General features: G+C 36.5%; 1 protein-coding gene across 3 annotated transcripts; it reads right to left on the bottom strand.

The window, feature by feature from the left end:
- Positions 1–2,967: 2,967 nt before the first annotated feature.
- On the bottom strand, positions 2,968–27,999 carry LOC111996721 (peptidyl-prolyl cis-trans isomerase CYP71). Of its 3 annotated transcripts, none has more exons than XM_065764087.1 (11): positions 27,739–27,999; positions 27,546–27,631; positions 7,353–7,441; positions 6,175–6,414; positions 5,904–6,025; positions 5,554–5,629; positions 5,302–5,409; positions 5,040–5,216; positions 4,646–4,863; positions 4,161–4,293; positions 2,968–3,237 (listed from the first exon to the last, which is right to left on the bottom strand). In XM_065764087.1, exons 1-11 carry the CDS (start codon positions 27,888–27,890, stop codon positions 2,983–2,985), a joined length of 1,656 nt encoding a protein of 551 aa, XP_065620159.1. In that variant the 5' UTR covers positions 27,891–27,999; the 3' UTR covers positions 2,968–2,982. The 3 variants fall into 3 exon arrangements, with proteins under 3 accessions (XP_065620159.1, XP_065620158.1, XP_065620160.1); XM_065764086.1 differs by lacking the exons at positions 27,546–27,631; positions 27,739–27,999 and adding exons at positions 10,067–10,152; positions 10,260–10,589; XM_065764088.1 differs by lacking the exons at positions 27,546–27,631; positions 27,739–27,999 and having other exon boundaries at positions 6,175–6,422.

Consider the following 27,999-nt stretch of genomic DNA (forward strand, 5'->3'; position numbering starts at 1 on the left):
CTAAAAAAGGTTGTACTCAATATAAAAAGCTCTCCTCCTTATCAATAAAAGCTATTAATTACCCACAAAAAAAGAAAAAAAAAAGAAGAAAAAAAAGGAAAAGAAGAAGAACAATAAGCATAAATGGTTTCTTACAAATATAAACAAAAAGTCTGGGTGGTAGGATCCTTTTTTTTTTCCCCTAAATATTTCTAAGATAATAGAAAATGCAGTTATGCATTCAGCCAGTCACATTGGTAGCAGATTTCATGCAACCTTTATAGCAGTGAAGTTTCCTCACAAAACACAGTGGAACTTTACCCCTCAAGGACCTATACGCCATCAACAGGCAGTTTTCCATTCTTCATTCAATCCTTCGACAGTTTTTAACTCCTATCTTCCTCTACTTTTCCTTAAAAGTTACCATGACTTGGTAACTTTTAAATGAATTTTGTGGTGTGTCTTTGTGTAAGAACCTCATCCCCTCTCCTCTGTGTGTACATTTATTTCTCAAAAAAAAAAAAAAAAATATATATATATATATATAAACATAGAACCTCAAATATAGTCTCGACCTTCAATGAATTTAGATGTTTTGGAAGAAAAAGTTTGGTTTAACTAGTATGCTGGATGACTGGCAATAGGTTGGGTATGAGTGGAACCTTAAATAAATCTTTGGTTCTTTGATTAGAACTGCATTACTAAGTACTAACTGAGACTTCTTTTTGCTTCTGCAATTGATACTGTTATTAGTTAATTCTGTGTGTATTAAGTAGAAGTTACATTGGATGAATCATTTGTGTTTTTTTGCAGTTTACGACATGACAGGCCTTTCACTGTGTCAATGGCAAATGCAGGCCCAAACACTAATGGTCTCAATTCTTTATCACCACAGTGGCTACTCCTTGGCTGGACAACAAGCATACGGTTTTTGCTAGAGTTATAAAGGGAATGGATGTTGTACAGGTATAGTTGAGTTTGCACTTATGTGGTCACTGTTCATTACCTGGAATATTGTAGTATATCTCCCTTCAACTTGCATATGCAGTATGCATGGACACACAAACGCACCAAATAACCTGTCCAATATGTGCAGAACATGATTTTTTGGGCGGTAAAATACAATTTTGGTCCCTAAACTTTACCAAAATTTTGGGTTTCATCCCTTAACTTTACAAAGTTCTTTTTTCATTCTTAAACTATTGAAAAGTTCTTTTTCGTCCTTAAACTATTGAAAATAGTTCTTAATCCCTATTTTTGTCTCTATACTGTTAAAAAATCTCTTTACAAAGTTTAAGGATGAAAAAAGAACTTTTTTAAGTTTAGGGATGAAAAACAATCTTTTAGTAAAATTTAGGGACCAAAATAGTATTTTACCCCTTTTTTCCCTGTTTATANACAAGGACATGTTACATGTGTACATATACAAGATCTATTGTTACATATTGTTTGTACATTTCTCTGTTTCCTTTTAAGAATCTAAAAATCAAAGATTGACCAGTGTCAAACTCTTGAACATTGTTGACAGGCTATAGAGAAAGTGAAGACAGATAAGGGTGATAGGCCATACCAAGATGTGAAAATTCTAAATGTGACTGTTCCCAAGTCTTAAAGTATCTCGTTTCTGATGGTTGATCTGTCGAGATCTGGTTTGTGGTCCTCATTAATGTCCTTTGGCTGCAAAAGATTGTCAGGTAAATGCTTTGTCTATCTTCTTTTGGCAGTCACCTGCAGTTCACTTGCATCAAAAACCCAAACAAAAAAAAAAAACACTTAAAGGAAGGCAGACCAGGGCCATTCTTTTATACATGCAAGATTGCAACATCGTCAATGACAACAAAACTCAGCATGACATGAGTTAGGGCCACAGATACAAGATCTATTCCAGTGACCCCCAAAAAAATGAAAGATAGGGTTATCAACAAAGACTAAAGGAAACTCGAGTACAAATAAGTGGTTTAGCTCAAAGGAAAGCAGGATATTTTCAACAATAATGGAAATTATTACAAAAAATTGTGCCCAAAGTTCACACCCTAACACTTACACACCAGATAGACCCTCTTTAAAGTGAATTGTCTCAATTGTCACACAGGATAGACTCTCTTTATAATGAACTGCCTCATTCCTTTATGCATATCATAATCTAGTGTAAATTAGGGTTGCAAACAAACCATGCCATTAATGAACAGCTTGAAGCTCAGCTTGATAAAGTCTGTTTGTGTTTGTATATTTATGCTTGTGAACAAGTCAACAAACTCAAGCTTTAATTTCAAGTTCGTTTAATAAACAAGCCAAGCTTGAATAGTTTTGAGCAAAACTCATTAAGGCTTGTGAAAAAGCTCACACATGGGCTCATCATGACTCAATAGAGCTACAATTGATGGTGAGCCTTCTTAAAATCTTAATAAAGATAGTTTGGTAATTACTATTATTATTATTATTATTTTGTAATTAAAATCTTAATAAAGATATTAATGACTAAAGACGACAATATTTGAAAAGCCCAAGTGTAACTTGACTATCTCTTAATTTTATCATTTGGTGGATGCTTGTAATCTGTGTTCTTGAATGTTTTGATCCCTAGCTGTATACATCGTTTATACTTGGGTGACTCTTTTTTAATGATTGAATAAAATTTTCATTACTTATCAAAAAAATTGGTCAAACCCACACTGGTAGCCAATGTTAAAGAAAGGAAAATCTTATTCTATGAAAAACACTCATTTTCCATCCATTTCAAAACTTTAATAGGGTTAGGACAATAAAGTCGGTAATTGGGACATGTGCTACTATGCAGGCCCACCACCTTAATTTAATAGAAGGGATTGGATGCTTCATGGTTGGTGTTAGTTTGTTGTTCGCATGGTGAGCTCTAGTCAACCTGCGAGCCAGCTCGAGCTGGAATTTGAGGCTCGGATTGAGCTCAAGCCTGGATAATTCCTTACCAAGCTGAGCCTGAATAATGTGAAACTTGGTTTCGCTCAGCTCATTTGCACCCCAATGCTAAATGCTTGTCCAAAAAAAAATGACAAACCTCTTGTGAAACTCATCCTCAAACTCCCTGCCCCAAATAGATTGCCCTCCGGTGCCATCTCCCAAAGGATCTCCTGTCTGTACCATGAAGCCTTTGATGACACGGTGAAAAATGAGATTATCATAGTAGCCATTCCGGCAGTGTGTTGTAAAGTTCTCCACAGTTTTTGGACATTCCTCTGGGTACAATCTCATGTGAATATCACCCATTGTGGTATGCAGAATCTGGGAAAACAAGAAATGGAGCAGAAAAGATAAGAGAACATATCACACAAAGGAGAGCGATCATGCAGACAACGTAAAGTGATGCACAAAATGGCATAAAAAGAAGAAATACTACATCCATCCATCTTGAAATGAATTATACTCTCTACAAGCAGATAGTAGGACCAAATCTACAAAGTGAACCACAAAAGAAAATATTTATCTAATTTCAGTTTGCAGGATGTCAACTCCAAAATTGAAACAATAAGAGACTAGGATGGATAAGATATAAGATCCAGTGAAGAGATCTTGACACCCAACAATTCTCCCACCATCCAGAATGAACAGAAGAACTACATACAATTTGACGAGAAAACTTATAAATAATGCTTTGTCTCTCAAAGGGCTTTTTTTTTCAGGATTGCAATTTAAATTTGTTTTTCTAAATACAGGTCATTTCAGAATCAGTAACACAATTTTGGAAATGTAAAATATGCAGGCCACTTAACAGTTAACAACTCAAAAGAACCAATAATAAAATAAACATCTAGAAATTTTCCATAGTTTTCAACTACATCAAAAATCTTGGCTGGAAAAATGTTTACTTTTCCAGCAAATGGCCCATAAATAGTTTTTTATTTTTATTTTATAAATACTTAATAAAAATATGCTTTTTTTTTTCTGCTCATTTTTCATTCCACTTTCAGTTTTCTGCAACTTTGAAATCCACAAAATTGTTTTTGAGACAGGAAAATTTCTAGTAACAGAATTTCTTCCTTTTTTATTATTATTTATAAATACCCAAAAAAAAGAGGTCTGATACAAGAAAACAAAAGAATTTCCAATGGAGCTCATGCAAATAATTCAACTACAATTTTTCTTTAATTTGATTGCAAATAACAATTTTAATATAATTTAATAGGAAATATGGAAAGAAAACTCACCACATTGTCAGGAAGAGATGTTGTCACAGATTTTCCAATATCTGACACGGCTAAAAGTTCATCAGGAGGAGGCTTCTCATTAAACACATCTCTTCCCTTAGTTGCATCTTCAGGCTCCTCTGGTTCTCTTTGACTATTAGGACCATAGAAAATGTCAGAATTAAGACTAAACGGAAATATAGTTCTTAATATTTATTAATAAATAGCAATCAAGTGAAACAGTACTCTGAATGCATTTAGGAAAACAGTTATTCTCAAACACGCTTCCCAAGGTTAAAGATAGTACTCGCTAAACATCTCACAAATGATACACCTACACCCTTCTAGACAATTCTAAACTTCACTACAATTAAGTTCATGATATGTAATTTGATGGTCATCAGTACGAACCTGTAACCAGTTGAACATACTAGTACATGCTTTCCAGAAATAACTAAATTCAGGCAATGGTAACATTATCAGTCAATAAGTGCAAACTCTCATACCTGAAAAGATATATTCTGTGCTTCTTGAAAGCACAACATAGAAGAGTGGGATCTGTCAAAGGCTCTTTGCTCTCATTTACATTTACTGCAGCTGCAGGAATTTTTCTAACTTTTTTACTGCTTCGGTCACCTTGATATAGCGCAATTCTCAAAAATCTATCATTGTTCTCCACCTTTCCAAGAATTCGGGCAACTTTATTGGTGTGCAAGTTTACTACCTAATAGTAAAACAAAAATAGAAGAGAGGAGAGAGAGAATGATGTGTTAAAAATGACAATAAGATTATTCAGCAAAAAAAAATTGACAATAGGACAAAAAAGAAGCTTTTTTCTTGGTAAGAAAAATAAATTAGAATATGAGTTGTATTGCCAATTATATGACAATAATATCTTACTTTTATCCCAAGGAGGGTTGCATATATAATAAAATTAGAGCTTTCATCAAAGACTGCATTTGGTTGTGGTGCGCTTTCTGTTTTCTCAATTTCCTTCTCAACAGCCATTCTTCGCCCAAAATCAATAGCTTCCAATCGATATAAGGGAGCATCACTTCTCTGAAGATCTTGTGCCACCTTAACAACAATAGAGACATGATCATCAGAAGAGTTTCCAAGACAAATGTAACCTTAATGAAATTCCAATAAAAAACTACATTACCTCAAGGGATTCATCATAAACTCGTCTTAGTTTACCTGTTCTGTACCAAAACACTCTGATCCTACGATCAGGTGATGTAATCACAAATTGCTTACCATCTGGACTCGCCTGAAGGGTAATACAAAAAAGTCCACCGGTGAATTTTTATATATAAATCGATTAAAAAAAAGAATCAAGAAGATTAAGCGTTCACAAAATGCATTAAATCCAACAGTAGACCAAAAATGTTAAAAGTACATGTGTATATAATACCTCAATAGCAGAAACAGAAGTTTTGCATTTCACAATTTCAAAGAGATTCGTATCACTTTTCAATCTAAAATTCACCCTGCAAGAACCATATAGTAGAAGCACCATTAGAACATCCAAGGCACTGGAAAGATTTGAATATCTAAAAATGAAGCAATAATAAACAATGATTCCATTATTAGGTTGTAGTAATCCATTCCAAACACAATCAAGCCATTTAAGGAAGAAAGTTATTCAAGAAACATACAGGAGTAAATCAAGTAACATACAGAAAAATTCGAGCCTTTTCAATTTTTTAACATAAGTAAAAACACAACACCAATATTTTTTTAAGAGTAGAATAGAGCATATACTCATTTTCTGGGAACTGAAGTGTAGCGGGGCTCCAGTACTCAATAATTCCCTTCACATCGGCAGATATCACAGCATCAAATACAGGGTTGTACTTCATAACTTTTACAGGGCACAAATGTATCTGAAGAGGAAATAGAAACCAAAAATAAAATATAAGGGACTAACTAAACAAACTTAACATGTATAGTGAATATATATATATATATATATAAATATATATCAAATCAGAAAATTTTGAAAAGTGTGCTACTTTCAAGGTTGCTAACACACCTCTTTGGAGATGATCGGTTCATTTGAACCAGATCTAGCATCATATATGTGTACAAATGAGGAGTTCCGATCACTAATGGCAACCCTCGCTTTGACATCACCTTGTTTGTAGACCCATTCAATGGCACCAGGAACAAATGGTAGGCCAATCATGACCATCATATCATAGTTAACCACATCATATATCTTCACAGAACGATCATTTGAAATAGTACCACAAAGCAACCCATCAACACTAACCTGCATAGCTGAAAAATGTCATGGTTGATGATGGCACTAATGAAAAAAATTTGACCACTAGCTAATCAAAACACAAAAATATCAAATAGATAGATACTCTAACAAAAACTGCACACATCAGCACTATCCAGCAAAACTTTGAAGTGAATGCCTCTTTTGCTTATGATCCACATACATGAGGACTAGCACAAAAAGTTTTGAAGGCAAAATATTGCACTGGGCCAGCCTTGATGGTATAGTTGCTTTTACATTTTCTTTTTGGGAGTTAAATTTTGTAAAACATGGAAGTAGTAATTAATATGCCATATTTGCACGTTACCATAAGAAGCTAAAACACGATTGGGCCACTTCTTTTTTTGATAAGTGTGATTCGAGCATTCTAAATCGAACTAATCTGTATTTTAAGATTATTTGAGAAGTAGATTGAAACAGTTTGTAGCTCTCCAAAATACCACTTTGCATGCATTTTTATATTAAAAAATTAATACAGGTCATAATCTGCATTTCTAAACGAGATGAACAATATTTAGGATACTGAAACCCAGGTTGTGTGGGCATATGTGCCTTGTCTATGCCTAAACATAAATGACTTCACTTTTAAAATTAAAACTGATACTTATTGTGGTTGTTTTAACACATCACCAGTAAAGATTTTGAATATGAAAGTAGCCTATGATGTTGCAGACTCCAAAGTAAACAATGTTATGCTTGTTTCATAGCTTTCAACTAACAACAATCCAAAAAGAATGACCAATGACGTGATGCTATGAGCAGTACTAACTCCATGAAACAAAATCACACATATGCATAAAAGGAAGCACATGCAATTTATGCATATACATAATTTATAAGAAATGAATTGAGAATCAAAGCAAGGATTAATGATAAACAAGATTCCACATGCTAAACAAGGAGTCGTATAAGGAGAAATAACTCACAGCTATTCCTTCAATTGGACCGAGATGGGATCTAAAATGCTTTGCAAACTCAATACCGATAGGCTTTTTCTTCCAGAACTTTAAATGCCCTAATCAAAGAGGGAAGGGAAAAAGGGTGAGAATAAAGCAATCAGACTGATAAGTTAGAGTAATTTCATCACACACCCATCCCATTAGATACAATAACCCAACGTGATCTGGCTGTATTGGGTGACAATGTTACGACATATATTCTACTAGACTGCTTTGATCCAATAAGCATATGATATAAAGGAAAATAAAATTAGGGAAATCACCACAACAACCAGGTTCATTCCACAAAGTGATAAGAGTAATCGATACTCTTTTTTTTTTTTTTTGGCTAAAAATAGAGTAATTGATAATCCATTCAAATAAGTTAACTGAATTTTATCATATTCCAAGATATCACTACTGACAAAATATGCTGCAAGTATAAAGAACCCATTCACTTCAAACTACAGAAAGTTCAAATAAGTATTACACTATTCTTATCAAAAAAATAGTATTGCACTATTGCTTCATTTCAATTTTTTGGACAATTAAAACAATACCATAATATTGTCTAGTATTAAGCCAATGAGCTCCTGCTTATATAGCACCTCTTCCCCTATAACTGTGGAGGGCAAGGTCATGGCTTCAAGACCATTGGATGTGTGTAACATACCAATAAAATAAAATAAAACGTTGTCTTACCATTTCAAGTCACCTCATACAGCCAAAGGAAATATCTAGCATAAGAAATTCTCTTTTAATAGGTAAAGCAACAATTAAGGCAGCAAGAAAAGTCACTTTTCCCTTTCTTGACTATGCAGCTTCTTATCTTGAAATAACTAAAGGCCGCAACAACTTGTCCCAATCAGAACCCAAATTTTTTTTCTGCCACCCCTTCTACTCATTTCACATGAACAAACACCCTCAGACAACTTTCTCACTTGTCTCAAACATTACAACCTATAACTACATATGCTGGCACCACACCTTTTACCATGAAATCTCAACTATGCTCATCTATCTCACTTAAATTTATGCACAAAACCATCTTTGAATCCATCCTCCACTCCATTTGATGGTTGACTTCAAGCAAGCATTTGCTGCCATCTCAACTACTTTAACTTAAAAAAAAAAAAAAAAAAAAAAAATTGAACCTCAACTACTTTAACTTAATAACACATCACACATTCTTGAGTTTTCCTTACATTGGAATCACTCAAAAGCATCTTCCCATATATTGACCTTACATTCAATTAGAACAAAGTTGCTAACATGTGTATCCTTACTGTCAATCCTTTCCCCCTATTTTCTTCAAAATAATAATAATAATAAAAGCAAAGTGTAAAACACAGAAACCCATGTTCAGAAACTGTTGTCAGTTCATGGAATAGAATTTAGTATTATTAGCTATCCCACCAATAGCCCCACCGAACAAAAAATCGTCAAATAAATTAAGTGCTACTATGAGAAAAATAAAGCAGGTTCAGTCAGTCAAATAAACAGAAAAACTAATGTAAACAAATAATATCCTAAATGGTTAAATAATTTGGTCCAAGACTTTGTATTGTTACAACACCCAACATAGTTTAGAACATAATTTCTTTCAAATTCCATGAAGTAAATTGACTTGGTAAAGAGAATGAGGATGATTATGACTATACGTGATACTGCCCATATTGTTTGGACTGGGTTATATTGTGTTAGTGCGTGTATGTTGTGCTGACATGTATTGAGACCCACACCAGGCATGGCTAGGTTGATTTGGACTGTATAAGCCATTACAAGATATCTTAATTGTAACTTAACTAGTTGTACAAAACAAATGTGTATATTGCTTTACTTGATTCATGACAAATGGTATAGAGGCAACCTAGTAATGTTGTATGGCTTGGAGACGGTGCAGCACAACGTGAGACCTGAGAACATACATAGTCATTTATGTGGGGAAGATTGTTATACCCTAATTTGGATTGGATTGGATTAGATTCTATGATTGCACGTGTTGTGTGGGTGCATGCTGAGTCTTAGCTCTTTTCTCAGGTTGTGACACTATGAGACTATGAGTGACAATCACAATGACAGGACAACCAACTTTAAAGGTCTTCTCCCCCCCCCCCCCCCCCCCCACCCCCCTTTTCTTTTCCATTTAAAGACTATGCAGTCTCGAGATACAAAAGTATTTCAAGTTGGAGAATGCAAAGTGCAAAAATCTAAAACATTTAAAAACTTCATCGTCACCTTCGTACTGATTACTCTCAAGTCTCAACCACTCATTGTTCACCAAGGAGTAATCAAGTCTCAACCACACGTTGTTCACCAAGGTTCACCTAGGTGATTCATATCTATATATAACTCGGGAACCCTTTGTACTCGCCTCTAGCTAGTAGAACCTACAGGCAACTCAGTTGCCGAGTAATTCAGGGGCATTTATACTAAGTGTCCATTTGGAATAAGTTTATTTTGCTAAAACTAAAAACTTTTTGCTGAAAGTACCGTAGATAAAAGGAAAAGTTAATAATATCAAAAAATGCAATAAGACCATAAATAGTATAAAAAAATAAGCTGAATAGTAAAATAAGTTGACAAAAATAATCCATTTCAAATGCACATTAAACAACCACATAAAAGAAGTAACACTGTATCACATAATACAAATTTCTACTAATTAAGAGAAAGCACAAAAACAATGTGTGTGGTTTTACCATCAGCGCTTCCAGTGATGAAGAAATCTGCTGGAGAGACAGCCACATGCGTGACCACGTCGCGATGCATATAACTTTTCTCATACCTGTAAAAGTGAAAAACCCCAAATTCAATTGAGTTTCTGAAGCATAAACCCTAAACCCTAAACCATGTTTGAAAGAATGCAGAAATTGCAGAGAAGCTGAAGCTTACATGTTAGCGGAGGGAAGCGCGTCGAGATAGGCCTGCTCGAACTGGAGGGGTCGCTTGGGTCGGGCGCGCGGGGCAGGACCCGGCCCGACTATGGGCTCCTCTTCGGTCTCTGCTGGTGCCGAGCCTACGGCGCCGTTTTGAGGTTCCTCCATTCTTCTCTATTCGCTAGCGTTTTCTGGAAGGAGAATTCAGAGCTCAAAAAGTTTGGGGATTTTGATTTTGATTTGGTGATTCAGAGCTACAAGCTGAAGTGAGCTGAACTGGTATACAAGTGCAACTATGAGAGCTTCTTCGTTGTATGACTGTTGTCGTTGAAGCTTCAAATTGTTTAGAGTTCAGACGACAAGTGAACTGTCGTCGTTTTGCCGTCCCAAGCTCCTTGTTAACAATTTTATTTTGTGACGTGACGACTACATAATCAAAGGTATTGTTTTGGTAGAAAACTAGATATAGAGTGGGCCGGCCCGAGACTTTTTGAGGCCTTAAATTGAAAGCTGGTTTTTCATAATGATAATTGGAAGCCCTAATGATTCAAAGACCGAAGTCAAAGCAATGAAAATTGGAAGAGCCAACTGAAAGTAGGCCCAAAAGGTATTTCTCCCATTTCGGGCAACACTAACAATTCTATACTTAATTGTTGAAATGGATGCTTTGTCTATTTTTCAATTTATGAAGAATTTTGCTTCTAACCATTACTTGGAGCCTTTACTTACTGATTGCAAGAAATTTCTAATGGGCATGCCTTGGACTCGAACTAATCACATCTATAGAGAAGCCAACTAATGTACTAATGCATTGACAAAACTTAGCGCTAATTTAAACTCTGTTTTTGTAACTTTTGATCACCTACCTAATGTGGTGGATAACTTGCTCGCTCTAGATAAAGTAACAAACGTTTGTAATAGTCTTATTTCTATTTATGTTTAGTCTAATATATTAGCCATTTTAACCCTAAAAAAAAAAAAAAAAATTATGTCAAAGTGGGTCAATTCGTTATGACATGAGCCGATTTATACTAAACACTACCTTGTGAAAAGTGTTTCAAGTTCAATAGTCGTGTCAAACATTGTCACCTGACTCACCCCTAAGTTCGAGTAAGGACAAGAATTGAGACCAACTGTTTATTTTGGAAGACAATTCTTGAATTCATATAATTAACCCAAAGAGCTCTAATATTTAATTATCCATTTTCAAATTGAATTTTGATAACGAACATACACTCCAAAGTTTGACTTTCCTATGGACTTTATATATAAGGATTGTATTAACATTTATTAAAGCGATCCACACAAAAATATCATAACCAGAATCCCTCACTGACACGACTCATGACCCTTGTGACCTCGTCGCTTTCTCTTCCTTTGTTGTAGGTGTCCACCAATCAAAATCTAGTTGTTCAATCAACTCTACATCAACAATTTCATAGAATGTATTAATTTTAAAACTTTAGTACATAGACTTGCATATTCCTTAATTATGTCTGAATTGACTACTAGTTTATCATCTTCTTGTTTATTTGTTTTCCTATAAAGTTTTTTTCCTCATGATTTTTATTTTTATTTTTTATTCTTTAAAAAACTAACAACTGAATTATTAGTTGAACTAATGGCTCAATAGTCGAATCAGTTAACTTTTATGCCAATTCCTTACCATGTTCAACACAGGTTCAATAACTATATGGGTATCATTAAATAAATAAATAAACACACACACACAACACACAACCAGGGGCAGAGTCAGGGGGGGGGGTCGAGGGGGGGCACTTGCCCCCTCGGACTCCACCCAAAAAAAGTTCATCATAAGTACCATCTTGCAGAAGATAGCAAAACTCTATTAAATGTTTAACCTATTTGCCCACTCTGATAAAAAGAAAAAAAACAAAATGTAGTTCCTAAAAGAGCTCTATTACTGAAAAAGAAAAGGTAAAAATGTTACACAACATTGACTCATTGCTACATCATTATAGATTTAAGAAGAAACTTTTATCAAGTTCCAGATTTAAGCATGTCACTACTATTCATGGAAAGTTTATCCCAGCTTTCTTTTCTTTTTTTATTACATAAATTTTCAATTGATGGTGGGTCTTATATTTTAATATTTTATACGAAATAGTTTTTTTGTTTTTTTTAAGCTAACTAATGTCCTTGTACATTGGTACTATAGTTTCAGACCCTAAACCTCCACTATCTTCTTTCTCCTCCATCTCTTAGACATTTCAATTTTAAACTCTAGGTTTAGGTTTTTACTATGAACCCAAATTTAAATACTTTGAAGAATAGAGAACAAAAAATTTGAATTGTACATCTTATTTAAAAGCAATCAAAAGTAATAGACATGTATACAACTTTAGATATCTAAATTTTAAAGAATCAAATTAGGTATCTAAATTTTATGTAATTATATTAATCTCTTACTTTAATTGTTTGTAACTATGAATTGGTTATTTTTGTTTTGATATGAAATATATATTTGTACTTAATTGAAATTATGAAAGTCCTAAGTATAATAATGTGTCCAAATAAAGTTCTAATATACAATTGTTTTTGTTTTTGTCTTTTTAAAAATAGTCTTTAAATCTTGCCCCCCAAATTGAANTACAATGTTAAATTTCCCTATTAAATTTCAAACATAAATAAAGAATTTAATTGTCTTTGAAACAGTGAAAAGCGTTAATATTTCAATAATTTATACAATCAATTGTTTGAAATTAATTGAATATCTAATATCCAACACCTAAGAAATTATATATAAGTTTTGTCCAACTTAATAAGATTTTTTTTATAATAAATTCAATGGTTACAATTGAAGAAAAATTTGAACCCTAGAATCATCATTGAAAACACCAAGTGATGTTAAACTATCAGCTGATGAATTGCGTGCTCTTGGCATATATAACTATATAAGATCTTGTTTGAAACCTCTTCAAAATATAAATTACCATCATGTACTTAGTGTCACATGAAAAATTGGTAAATATCCCCTTGTAAGTCTCTATTGAAAACACCAAGTGATATCAGACTGTTAGCTAAACTATTTGCTCTTGGCATATATAAGATCTTATTTTAAACCTCTTCAAAATATAAATTACCATCATCTACTAAGCTTCACGTGAAAAAATTGGTCAAATATTCAAGTCAGTGTATTCATTTGATAACTCATAAAGAAAAGTGTCTTTTTATAAATTTTATTATTATTATTGTAAGCTACTTTTTTGTTGTATTATTATTATTAGTTAAAAAAGAAAGAGTCTATCTAGACTCATATAAGCAGTAGGTTTGTTTTCCTATTACATCTTTTTCTTCTTCTCTTTAAGTTTTTGGAACAATTGCATCCTTTTAGGTTGACTGGTATTTTTGAACAAACAATTAGTCTAGTTTGGGAGGTGAACTAACCAAGGTTTCCTCGTACTTCCTCCAACCATAATATTCCATCAAAATCAAACTCATATATCGTTTATTCAGTCCTCAAAATCCTTTAACGTTTTCCCACTAAAAATGCCCATCACTGATGGCCATCAGCCACCTAGTTTTTTCAATCTACAACATCTTCTCACAGCTTCTGAAAGTTTCTACTGACTTAGACATGACACTGTTTTCAAACAACACAGCAACACGGCATCGTTTCTGGCTCTCAGCACACTTTGTTTAACAATACGGTGTCGTCTTACTAAAGGTGGTTAAAGTAAACTTCACACCATTTCTGTATTGCTTTATGAAGTGTGACTTCAAATTCAAAATTCTGTTAGTGCCATTAGCTTTGTTACCACTGTTAGACTTTCTGTATTGCTTTATGAAGTGTGCCACTAGTTCGTTAATCAAATCTTCATCCTAAGAATTATAATATTTATCTAAATCATCTACAACATTATTTGGTTTAAATTTAAAAATAAAAAATAAAAAAAAAAAAAAAAATAAAACTGTCTTAAAGGGTATAGTTCAATAATGTAATTTTGATTTTTTTTTTTTTCACTATCAATTTTATTGATACATTATTATTATATTAGTAAAATATTTTCATAAAATTACATCATTTTTATTTTTTATGTATATATCGCATGAACATATTGTTAGTTATTTATAAATTTAGGTAAATTGTATTTTTAGTCCCATAGATATAGGTTTTGTGCAATTTTGGTCCCTTAATTTTAAAAAAAAAAAAATTGTAATTCAATCCCTCAAATTGTAAGAAGTGAATAATTTTGTCACTTCATCTATTTTCCATCCATTTCTTACTTGCATTTTTCCTCAAAACATGGGGTTAATTTCAATTTAAACCTTAAATATAGGGTTGGTTCAAATTAGTCAATGACATATACTCTATGTTTGGTTGGAGGGATTATAGGGAGGATGGAAAACAATGGGTGGAAAATGGTTTGGAAAACAATGTTTTCCATTGTTTGGGAAGCAAAGAAAATCAGAGAAGATGGAAAACAAGGAGAAAATTTTCCTCCCGGGCCCACCAATTTTTTTCCTCCCAAATCGGGAGAAAAACTGTGGAGAGAAAACTTTACCATGGAATTACACAAATGCCCTCTCCACTTACCCTCCTCACAACCACAAAGACTATTCTGGAATCAAGTAAAAAAAAAAAAAAAAGACCGAGAGCTGTAGAAAAAAAAGAGAGAAAGAACTTCTTGAATGTGGGAGAAAAAGGAGCCATCAAGAATCCAATTACAAAGCCCACATGTCTATGAGCCGAGCACCCAAGTCCTCCTTTGCCAATGGGTATGGAGGAAAAAAAAAAACACAGAGAGAGCAAGCTGGAGAAAAGAAAGAGAGAATGAGAGTGATGGATGATTTGCTGGAAGCCCATGTGTGAAGAAAAAGAAAAAGAAAAAGAAGGGGGTGGGGATAGAGGTAACAACGTGTGGAGGAGATAGCGTAGAAAAAAAAAAAAAAACAAAAACAAAGACAAAAATGTATGGATGAAATGAAAAGGGAGAAAAGAGAAATAATATAAAGCATAAAAAATCCTAATTGAGAAATGTTACTACAATATTTTTACAATAAATTTTAAGAAACAGATTGTTCTTAGTTAATATTGGTGAGTAAAAAAATAATTTCAATGGTGGGTTCAAATTATAACTAGTAACAACTTTTCACATAAATTTTGTTGTGAAAGTATTGTGAAAAATATTGTGGACGTAACACTTTTTATTGAAAAATATAATTGTTGGTAAATTTTATATTATTTAATGAGTACAAATAAATCTATTTTTTACCTATTATGTAACAAGGGTATAATAGTCAATTTATATAAACTACTTTTTCTATCCTCTCACTTTTTTTTTTCAACCAAACAAAAAAGTTTTCTATCCTCCCACTTTTCCATCTCTCCAACCAAACACACATGAGAGAAAATTAAATATTTTCTATCCTTCCACTTTTCCATCCTCCCACAATTTTCCATCCTCCCACTTTTTCACTCCTCCAACCAAACGGACCCATAGGGTGTTTAAACATTTCGTTAAAAGAGAAATAGATGGAGGGACTAAATAGTAAAATTAAAAAATTTGAGGAAACTAAATTAAAATTTTTTAAAATTAAAAACCAAAATCAAATAGATCTCACTATGTGAGGGATCAAAAATACAATTTACCTTACAAATTTCATCATATATAGCATAAAATTCCTAAGACCTAATTTCAAACCTTCTACAAATATAAATTATCATTATCCACATGTGTGGCAAGAAAATTTGGTCAAATATAAGTTATTCTTTATCTAAAGCAACACGTTAAGCCAATTGAACTTCCCAGCATTATCCACAAGTGAATTCAATGGTGTCCTATGATATCTCTTGCTTCTATTTTTTGTTCAATTATCCTTTTGAACATTCCTAACGGCCCTAAAACAAAAGGTGTGATAAGTCACAGCATATAATCAGGTAGATTTGTTTTCCTATAAGCTCCCACAAGTCAATTGTATCATTTTAGGTTGGCTAATAATTTTTGAACAAACAACTAATCTAGTTTGCTAGGTGAACTAACTAAGGTTTATTCGTACTTCCTTCAACCACATTCCATCAAACTCATATTGATGCTTTAATCCTCAGAATCCTTCAACATTTTCCCACTATAAATAACCATGCAGTACATGGTTTTTTCAATCAAGAACATCTATCTAGCCAATACTAAAAGCGAAGCAGCTTCTCAAATCTTCTTCTCAGACCAAACCATGGCATTTTCCAACTATTGTTTCGTTGTGTCTTTGGTCGTAGCATTTTCGCTCGCAACCGCCAATGTAAGCCTTGCAGCGCGCCAGCTTTTGGACACAACAGCCGCTCCACCTCCGGCATTGACATTGCCTACAATCCCAAGTTTGCCCAAGTCCACATTGCCTCCATTGCCCTCAGTGCCAACACTGCCTCAAGCCACATTGCCACCACTGCCTAGCACGCCATTGCCAACTTTGCCAACTCAACCACCTCTGCCAAAGCCCACATTGCCACCATTGCCAACTCTACCGAAGTCCACTTTGCCACCATTGCCAAGCACCCAGATTCCACCTTTGCCAAATCCAACTTCCCCAACCACCCCTACAGTTCCCAAGGTGACACTACCCCCTCTACCTGCTGCTACTCCATTGCCCACCATCCCAACCACAATCCCTTCAATCCCCACCATTCCAACCATTCCTTTCTTCTCCCCACCACCATCAAATTGAATCACTAGTCCCTGATATGCCAAATTCCCTTTCATCTTCCTTCTAGCTTCATCATTGGATGGTTCTGTACCACTATTTGAAGCGTTTTTCAAATGTGTGGTGGGAACCTATTTGCCTTGGTTTTATATATGTAAGTTCTTTTAAAGGTGCGACTAGGTTTATGTGTATTTGTTGTCACAGGGAGGATTCTCATGTATTATTTTCCATTATTCTAGATTCATTCTTCAATTAATACTTTTCAGTGTCACTTGGAGTGTTATTCATATGATTACCCATATGAAATATGATTATATATGTACATGATTTCTTTAAAAAGTCTGGAGCTTCTCTTACATACGGTATACTTTATGATAATCTGTGATATGGAATAATTGCATAAATCACTTAATTAATTAATCTTTCGAACAAAAAAAAGGTGGAGTTTCACTTATAATCTGAGATCAGTCTTCTATCTTAAATTTATACATGACACTGGTCGATTTTTTTTTTTCTTTTATTTTTTCATTAGCATCCTTGTAAGGCCGTATTACTGGCCATGGTAATAAATGACACAGGTTAGACGAGATATCTGCTAATAATAAAATAAAAATAAAAATAAAAACAAAAAACAGAAAGGAAAAAGGAAAAATTATGGATAGAGCCAGATGGCTCAAGCACCATATATACCAAATAGTTTGGTATAAAAATTGAAACATAATGTAGTCCCTTGACCTTCGAGAATTGAAGCCATTCGTCTAACTAGTTTATAAGTGAAACTCTAACCAATCAAGTGAGAGATGTTATCTATTAAAGATTTTCCCGTGACAACTCATTAATTTAATTTCTCTGGATCCTTAAATATTTAATGTATTTTCTCTATAAAAACCCAATGGGTACATGCTGCCCTCCAAATTAAACACACATGCTACAATTTTTTCATATTTGAAAGGTTCTAAACTCGACAATCCAAGGTTCTCTTAACAAAACCTTCTCTGCATTGGTCTTTGATTCAAAGTGTATATTGCACATGCAACAGTGCAAGCATACTAATGAAATTATGTCAATTCAAATGGAATTGTCATACTTTTTGGAAGAGGATTATGCAAATGAAAAGTGTACGAGTGTGAAAAAAATGATTGTAAACAAATATGTAATGAGATTAATTATGGGTTACTTATGGATTGTAAACTATCATATCGTATAACTTATAATTAATTCGTATAATGCATTGTTAGAATAAAGGATCAATTCTCTTATATGTTGATCCATAAAATTATACAAAATGATGTTGCCTATACATAGGCAGCATAAGTAATATGTGTGCAATAAATATAAAATATAGTATAAGTATAGTACAATGGGCCTAGCTAGAGTCCAATTGACATGTATACTAACATGCACAAACATGCTAGTATATACTAGTAATTTATAAATTTCATAATAGAACACAAACTTGTAAGTATAAAATTTAAGTACAATTCTTTATTATAGTACGTTAAATTTCCCTATTAAATTCAAAACATAAATAAAGAATTTAATTGTCATTGGAACAGTGAAAAGTGTTAATATTTCACTGATTAATACAATCAATTGTTTGAATTTAATTGAATAATCTAATATCCAACACCTAAGCAATTATACATAAGTTTTGCCGAACTTAATAAGATTTTTTTATATGTAAATTCAATGGTTACAATTGAAGAAAAATTTGAACCTTAAAAGTCTTCATTGAAAACACCAAGTGATGTCAGACTATCAGCTGAAGAATTGCGTGCACTTGGCATATATAAGATCTTGTGTGGGTTTGGATACCACGTTTTCCAAACCCACGTCTACGTTTCTGTCCCTTTTTTTTTTCCCTCCAGCGCATGAACAGTACAATCACACGGATGTACAGTGCAGGAGACAATTTTTCACTGTAGCAGTACTGTTCATGTACTGTAACGTTACTATTCATGTATTTAAAAATATTAAAAATAGGTCCCACGGTACTATTCACACATTTTAAAATTATTTTGCTACAATATTTTCAGTTTTCAGTTTTTAGTTTCAGCAACAATAAGTTCAATCCAAACGAACCCCTTATTTGAAACCTCTTCAAAATATAAATTATCATCATCTACTAGGTGTCCCATGAAAAATTAGTCAAATATTCCCTTATAAGTCTCCATTGAAAAGACCAAATGATATCAGACTGTTAGCTAAAATACTTGCTCTTGGCATATAAAAAATCTTATTGAAAACCTCTTCAAAATGTAAATTACCATCATCTACTAAGCTTCACATGAAAAATTAGTCCAATATTCAAGTCAGTGTATTCATAAAGAAAAAGTGTCTTTCTATAAATTTTATTATTATTATTATTAGTTAAAAAAGAGAGTGCCTCATGATAGACTCATATAAGCAGTAGGTTTGTTTCTTCTTTTTCTTCTTCTCTTTATGTTTTTTGGAACAATTGCATCCTTTTAGGTTGACTGGTATTTTTAAACAAACAATTAGTCTAGTTTGGGAGGTGAACTAACCAAGGTTTCCTCATACTTCCTCCAACCATAATATTCCATCAAACATTCAAACTCATATATCGTTTATTCAGTCCTCAAAATCCTTTAACGTTTTCCCACTAAAAATACCTATCACTGATGGCCATCAGCCACCTAGTTTTTTCAATCTACAACATCTTCTCACAGCTTCTCAAAGTTTCTACTGTTAGACACGATCACACGACACCGATTTCAAACAATCACAGCAACACGGCATTGTTTCTGGCTCTCAGCACACTTTAGCCTTTTAACAATACAGTGTCGTCTTACTAAAGGTGATTAAACTTCACACCGTTTCTATAATGAGCATCCACAGCAGTAGAGCTAAATTTTTAGTTTTTTAACTATACAAAATTCACTTTATCTATTTTAGCTTCTCACATTTTACAGTGGAGCTATTTTAACTTTTAACACAATAAAATAATATAAACACTACAATAAAATAATATTTCATTCAACCACCAACATACAACCACAACCACATCATTTCCATAAAAAAAAAATAGCAATGAAAGTTTATACATAAAAACTATTATTTTATTTGGTTCTCCTTTAAGCTTTCCTTTCTTCTCTTTTATTTAATCATTTCTTCTTTTCTTTGTTTCACTTCTTCTCCTTTGTTTCTATCGCCCATGCCCAGCCACTCCATTGCTTGGTTCTCTGTCGTGGTGGTTGTGTGCATTTTAATGGGTTTTTGATTTCAACGGTGGGTGCTATTTTTGTTTTTCTTTTCTCGACTGGTATTGGGTCTATGGAGGAAGAAAGAAGAGATGGAGAGGCAGTGAGGAGAGACATGGAGAAAGGAGAATGAAAGCTAGAAAGAATAAATTAAAAAAAAAAAATAGAAAAAGTAGTGTGAATGCAAAATAAAAAATTATTTTTTTTAGCTTTAAGCTACAGTGCACTGTAGCAATGAGGGTAAAAATTTTACCTTTAGCTCCACTACTGTAGTGTGAATTTTTGTGTTTTGATATAGCTAAGCACTGCTATGAGAGCAAGTGTGACTTCAAATTCAAAATTCTGTTAGTGCTATTAACTTTGTTACTGACGAGGATGACGAGTTCATGTACACACGGACGATCCCATCGATATGGACGAATCCAAACTCTGGCTAGGTGAGTCAGTTATATGCTTTACTGACAAAGATATCCAGACCATTCAATGCAGGCAATCAAACCCAAAACGGTTACAGGGACAACTGTACAATCCGTTAAGGGACAGTGATGGCACATTAAACAACCCCAGACGTTACCAAAAGGAGCATTAAGACCTCCATAACTACCCCAACGGTTAGAGGCCATAAGAACATATATAAGTCTCCCACATTACTAAGGACCAGGTACATACACACTAAAATACTAAGAGATCTTTTTCATTCTTTCCAATTACATTGTTCATTTCCCAGAGAGCTTCTTATACTGACTTTAGCATCGGAGGCTCTGTGGCAGGCACCACACCGGTGACCACTTTTGAGAAGTTAAGGATTGCATTCGTCTGACCAACTCTACTGACGAATTCATTCTACTGACGAACTTACGCTTCATCAGTTTGGCGCCGTCTATGGGGACAACATTTTTCGTGTTCAAACTCGAAATAGTGGTTCCTTACTCTTATTCTTTTTAGGATGGAGTCTAATCAAGATTCTGCAGCCCTAGCTCAGCAAGTTCAAGCCCTTGCAGCCACAGTTGAAGAACTGACTAGGCAAAACCAAGAGATGAGGTTACGGCTTCAGCAGGAGGAAAATCGTTCGAAGGGAAATCAGGAAGATGAGGGGGATAGCAACAGAAGAAGTGACCATCGAAGGCCAAACACTCCCACCAAGCAAAATTCAGATATTCTTCGAGAGATGAAGAGGGAGATGGATGAACTAAGGAATGCCATCAAAGAAAAAATGGAGCGGAGCATGGATCGTATGGTCCGAGCGACGAATTCGCCGTTCACAATAGCGGTCCTCGACTGCCCAGTGCCGTCAAAGTTCCGGTTACCTCAGCTTGAGCTTTTCGATGGGCTGAAGGACCCCCAAGATCACCTAAACACCTTCAAGACGACCCTGGGACTTCAGCAGCCCCCAGATGAAATATTGTGTCGTTCCTTCCCAATTACACTTAGGGGAGCTACCCGAGAATGGTTCACAAAGTTGCCAACATCGTCCATCGATACGTTCGAGCAGTTGAGCAACGCCTTCCTGCGTCACTTTATTGGAGGACAACGACCAAAGAAGACCGCTGACCACTTGCTTACCATCAGGCAGGGAGAAAAGGAAACCCTGAGGTCGTATGTAAAACGTTTCACAAAGGAAACACTAGAGGTGGACGAAGCCGACGATATGGTGCAGCTGACAACCTTCAAGGCAGGGCTGAGATCCAGGGATCTCGTCAGCTCACTCGCGAAGAACCCCCCAAAGACGATGGCTGAAATGCTCCTCAAGGCACAGAAGTACATGAACGCCGAGAACGCATTGGCTGCTATCAAGGACGGGGACAGACCAGGGGACAAAGGAAGAAAAGAAGACGACCATAGAAGGCAAAAGCGGGACCGACCAGATCGTCGAATCAGTGACGGAGTCAGAAGGAAAGATGATAAAAATCCACGAACGGTAAAATTCACTCCTCTTGTTATGCCCGTTGACAAAATTTTAGCGTAAATTAAGGACGAGCACTACCTTAAGTGGCCGCGACCACTGCACTCATCTCCTAACGTCTGCGACAAAAGTAAGTACTGCCGATTTCACAAAGATCATGGCCATTACACCAAAGATTGTAGGGACCTCAAAGAGCAGATAGAAGAATTAATACGAAGGGGGAAGCTACAGAAATTCGTGAAGAAGGGGGAGCACAATAAATTCCGAGATGAAAACAAAGGCCAACATGGGTCCTCATCCAGAAACGGCGACCGTCAATCACAACCTCCTCAAAATGTGGTCGGGGAGATATAGACGATCGTAGGGGGGCCTACCACCAGGGGCTCATTCAAGTCACTAAAGAAGACACATCAACGACAAGTGAATAGCGTCCATATGACACCCCTGCCAAAGTACAGACGAACGGATCAAGTAATGACCTTCAACGAGAGTGACTCCAGAGGAGTGAAACAGCCTCACAATGACCCCTTGGTCATAATGCTCACCATAGAAGGGTTCAACACCAAAAGGGTCCTCGTGGACAACGGTAGCTCTGCCGATATCATTTACTTTTCCGCATTCCAACAATTGAAGCTGGATCCAAAAAGACTTCGTCCATTCGATTCTCCACTCGTCAGTTTCAGCGGTGACAGGGTGTATCCCAGAGGCATAGTGACGCTGACAGTAACAGTCGGAACGAACTCAAAGCAGTTGACTCGTTAGATAGACTTTTTGGTAGTAGATTGTCCCTCATCCTATAATGTCATCATCGGAAGGCCAGCACTCAACAAATGGAAGGCGTCCACATCCACCTACTGCTTGAAGGTGAAATTTCCAACGGAAGATGGTGTTGGTGAAGTTAAAGGAGACTAAGTTCTAACTCAAGAATGCTATCAAGCTGTTTTAGCAGCTAAGGAGAACCACACGTGGATAGTGGAAGAAAAAGAGGAAGAAAAGGTGGAAGCATTGGAAGTAGTGGAGTTGATCGAGGGGGAAATGACGAAAACAACCAGAATAGGGACGACCTTAAGTCCTGGGATGAGAATGAGACTCATTCAATTTCTCAAAGAGAACTTGGACGTCTTTGCCTAGAGCCATGACAACATGCCGGGCATATCTCCAGAAGTTATTCAACACAGGTTGAATGTGGACCCAGAGAGGAAACCCATCAAGCAGAGACGAAGAACTTTTGCGCCCGAAAGAGACCAGGCCATTGCTGACGAGGTGAGTAAACTCTTGACTGCAGGCTTTATCAGGGAGGTGTACTATCCAGACTGGCTGGCAAACATCGTCCTAGTAAAGAAAGCAAATGGAAAATGGAGAACGTGCGTGGACTTCACGGACCTAAACAAGGCCTACCCGAAGGACAGTTTCCCTCTTCCCAGAATAGACCAGCTAGTAGATTCTACGGCCGGGCACAAGCTGCTGACATTCATGGATGCATTCTCAGGGTACAACCAGATAAAAATGGCTGACGAGGATCAGGATAAAACCACCTTCATCACCAGCCAGGGGCTCTACTACTATAAGGTAATGCCCTTTGGACTGAAGAACGCAGGAGCGACGTACCAAAGGTTGGTGAATAAAATGTTCGTCAAGCAGATAGGCAGGAATATGGAAGTGTACGTCGACGATATGCTCGTCAAGAGCAAGGAAGAACTCGCACATCTGGACGACCTTAAGGAGACATTCGATACCCTCAAGCAATACCAAATGAAGCTAAACCCAGGTAAGTGCGTTTTTGGTGTCGCCTCCGGAAAATTCCTCGGATTCATAGTGTCTCAAAGAGGAATAGAAGCAAATCCTAAGAAGGTGCAAGCTATACTCAATATGGCATCACCTAAGACCGTCAAGGAAGTCCAGAAGCTCACAGGCCGGATTGCAGCTCTTAACAGATTCGTGTCTAGAGCAACGGACAAATGCTTACCATTCTTTAAGACCCTGAAGCGAGCCTTTGAATGGACCGACGAATGTGAAGCGGCCTTCCAAGAGCTCAAGTGTTATCTGAGCAATCCACCACTCCTAAGCCCGTCCAAAGAAGGTGAAAACTTGTACTTATACCTGGCAGTTTCATCTACAACCGTCAGTGCAGCCTTAATACGAGAAGAAGATCAGAAATAGCTCCCAGTCTACTACGTCAGCCAAGCTTTCCAAGGAGCTGAATTCAGGTACCCAAAGATCGAGAAAATCACGTTTGCATTGATAGTAGCCTCGCGCAAGCTCAGGCAGTACTTCCAGGCAAACCCAATCTTAGTGATGACGGACCAACCCATCAAGAAGTCTATGAATAAACCCGAGGCAGCCGAGAGGATGGTCCAGTGGGCAATTGAACTCAGCCAATTCGACGTGGAGTACCATCCAAGGACGGCCATCAAAGCACAAGCTCTGGCTGACTTCATCGCCGAGTTTACCCACCCAGACGAGCCGAGCCTTGCAAACATAGACGAGACATGGGTGATGCAGACCGATGGTTCGTCAGCCCAAAAAAGAGGGGGAGTAGGGGTCGTCATGACCACTCCTGACGGAGAAACATTGAAATATGGAGTCCAACTGAAATTTCCAGCCACCAATAACGAAGCTGAGTACGAAGGAATTCTGACGGGTTTAAGGCTTGGAAAAGAGCTTGGGGCCAGGAACCTGCTAGTATAGAACGACTCAAAGCTAATAATTGGGCAGATCAGAGGAGAGTACGAAGCAAAAGAAGAAAGAATGCAGAAATACCTCAAGTTGACGAAACGCTTGACTCAAGAGTTCGAAAAAGTGGAATTCATCCAGATTCTGAGAAACCAGAATATGGCTGCAGACGAAGTTTCAAAGATAGCCTCGTCGGAAGAGACAGAATCAAGGACAGACTTGATGATGGAGATACAGAGAAACCCCAGCATAGAAGAAATTTCAACATTCGCAGTCGAAAGTACAAATAGCTGGATGACGCCTATCATGTCCTTCCTCCAAGATGGCCACCTACCCCAAAACGCAGATGAAGCTAGGAAGATCAAGAAGAGATCCGCCAGATTCACAATTCTCAATAATACTTTGTACAAAAGAGGTTTCTCCATACCCTACTTGAGGTGTAATGACGAAGGAGAGGCCGAATACGTCCTGAGAGAGGTCCATGAAGGGATCTGCGGAGATCATGCAGGCCCAAAATCCCTAGTAAGAAAAATTATGCGTGCAGGTTACTTTTGGCCAACCATGCAAGATGACGCAACAAGATTCATCAAGAAATGTGACAAATGTCAAAGGTTCAAGAACGTTCAACGGCTCCCATCAGAAAAGCTGACGACGATAACATCTCCATGGCCGTTCGCACAATGGGGAATCGACATCATTGGCCCACTGCCTCAAGGCAAAGGTCAGGTAAAATTCTTACTAGTTGCTATTGACTATTTCACTAAATGGGTTGAAGTAGAGGCACTGGCAACCATCACCGAGGCCAGAATCCAGGGGTTTGTGTGGAAGAATATAGTTTGCAGGTTTGGGATCCCACGGACGATCATATCAGACAACGGACGACAGTTCGATAGCCAGAATTTCAAGGACTTCTGCTCGGGCTTGGGCATCAAGAACCAATTCTCATCACCAAGCCACCCACAGGCGAATGGACAGACGGAAGTAACAAACCGCACATTGCTCAAGATCGTAAAGACCAAACTGGATGACGCGAAAGGAGTCTGGCCAGAAGAACTGCCCAACGTCTTGTGGGCCTACAGAACCACGGCTAGAACCCCAACGGGAGAGACCCCCTTCAGACTCACCTACGGTACCGAAGCAGTGATCCCTGTCGAAGTGGGAATAACCAGCATCAGGAGAGAAGCGTTCAATGAAGAAGAAAATGACGACCTACTGCGAGTTGACCTAGACTGCCTTGACGAAGTACGAGACAAAGCCTTCAGTAAGATGACGGAATACCAGAGAAAAATGACAGATTACTACAACAGAAGGGTGAAGCTCAGGAGACTCAATATAGGGGACCTCGTCCTGCGCAAAGTCACCCAAGCAACCAAAGACCCAACTCAAGGAAAGCTCGGCCCCACGTGGGAGGGGCCATATAAAGTCATACACTACTCCTGACAAGGTAGCTACCACCTGGAAACCCTAGACGGACAAAGGCTTCCAAGATCGTGGAACATTGAACACTTGAAGAAATACCACCAGTAGATGTAATGAAAAGACGTATTCGTCATTTAAGATCAATAAATGAATTATTCAGCCCATATTTGTGTATAAACATGCCTGGAGAAACTAATGAAAGCCAAAAATGGCTAAGTAACATGATTCCGCCTAGACGGATGTAAGTTACTGACGAAGATCACTAAGTGATTAAAAAAGTCCAAAAAACGGCTAAGTAACAAGATTCCGCCTAGACGGATGTAAGTTACTGACGAAGATCACTAAGTGATTAAAAAAGCCCAAAAAACGGCTAAGTAACAAGATTCCGCCTAGACGGATGTAAGTTACTGACGAAGATCACTAAGTGATTAAAAAAGCCCAAAAAATGGCTAAGTAACAAGATTCCGTCTAGACGGATGTAAGTTAATGACGAAGATCGCTGAGTGTTTAAAAAAAACCCAAAAACGGCTAAGTAACAAGATTCCGCTTAGACGGATATAAGTTACTGACGAAGATCACTGAGTGATTAAAAAAGCCAAAAAACGGCTAAGTAACAAGATTCCGCCTAGACAGATGTAAGTTACTGACGAAGGTAACTTTGCGATTAAAAAGCCAAAGACTGACGAAGATCCCTAAAAAGCCAAAAATGGCTAAGTGATAAAGTCCCGCCTAGACGGATACAAGTTACTAACATGCATCGAATGAAAAAGAAGAGGGACATGCAATCACGAATACAAGTAAGTGCCAAAGAAATAAAATTAAAAGCCAGAGGCTAGCAGGCCAATTGCCACTGTTTCTACAACTAAAAGCCCATAAACACTGGGCTAAAAATGTTGTCCTCAAAATAAATAAAATTGTTTAGAAAATAGATTTACAAAAAAAAAAAAAAAAAAAAAAAAAAAAAAAAAAACTTCATCGTCACCTTTGTACTGATTACTCTCAAGTCTCAACCACTCATTGTTCACCAAGGTTCACCTAGGTGATTCATATATATATATATATATATATATATAACTTCGGAACCCTTTGTACTCGTCTCTAGCTAGTAGCACCTACAGGCAACTCAGATGCCGAGTAATCCAGGGGCATTTACACTAAGTATCCGTTTGGAATCAGTTTATTTTGCTGAAACTAAAAACTTTTTGCTGAAAATACAGCGAGACTGATGAATAGTATCAAAAAGTGCAATAAGACCCATAAATAGTAGCAAAAATAAGCTAAGTTAGCAAAAATAATCTATGTCAAATACACACTAAACTTATATCCAATGCAAACTAAACAACCACATAAAAGAAGTAACACTATATATCACATAATACAAATTTCTACTAATTAAGAGAAAGCACAAAAACAATGTGCGTGGTTTTACCATCAGCGCTTCCAGTGATGAAGAAATCTGCTGGAGAGACAGCCACATGCGTCACCACGTCGCGATGCATATAACTTTTCTCATACCTGTAAAAGTGAAAAACCCCAAATTCAATTGAGTTTCTGAAGCATAAACCCTAAACCCTAAACCATGTTTGAAAGAACACAGAAATTGCAGAGAAGCTGAAGCTTACATGTTAGCGGAGGGAAGCGCGTCGAGATAGGCCTGCTCGAACTGGAGGGGTCGCTTGGGTCGGGCGCGCGGGGCAGGACCCGGCCCGACTATAGGCTCCTCTTCGGTCTCTGCTGGTGCAGAGCCTACGGCGCCGTTTTGAGGTTCCTCCATTCTTCTCTATCCGCTAGCGTTTTCTGGAAGGAGAATTCGGAGCTCAAAAAGTTTGGGGATTTTGATTTTGTGATTCGGAGCTACAAGCTGAAGTGAGCTGAACTGGTTT

The sequence above is a fragment of the Quercus suber genome, unplaced genomic scaffold (genome assembly GCF_002906115.3).
Source record: "Quercus suber isolate HL8 unplaced genomic scaffold, Cork oak 2.0 scaffold_540, whole genome shotgun sequence".
Lineage (NCBI taxonomy): Eukaryota > Viridiplantae > Streptophyta > Magnoliopsida > Fagales > Fagaceae > Quercus > Quercus suber.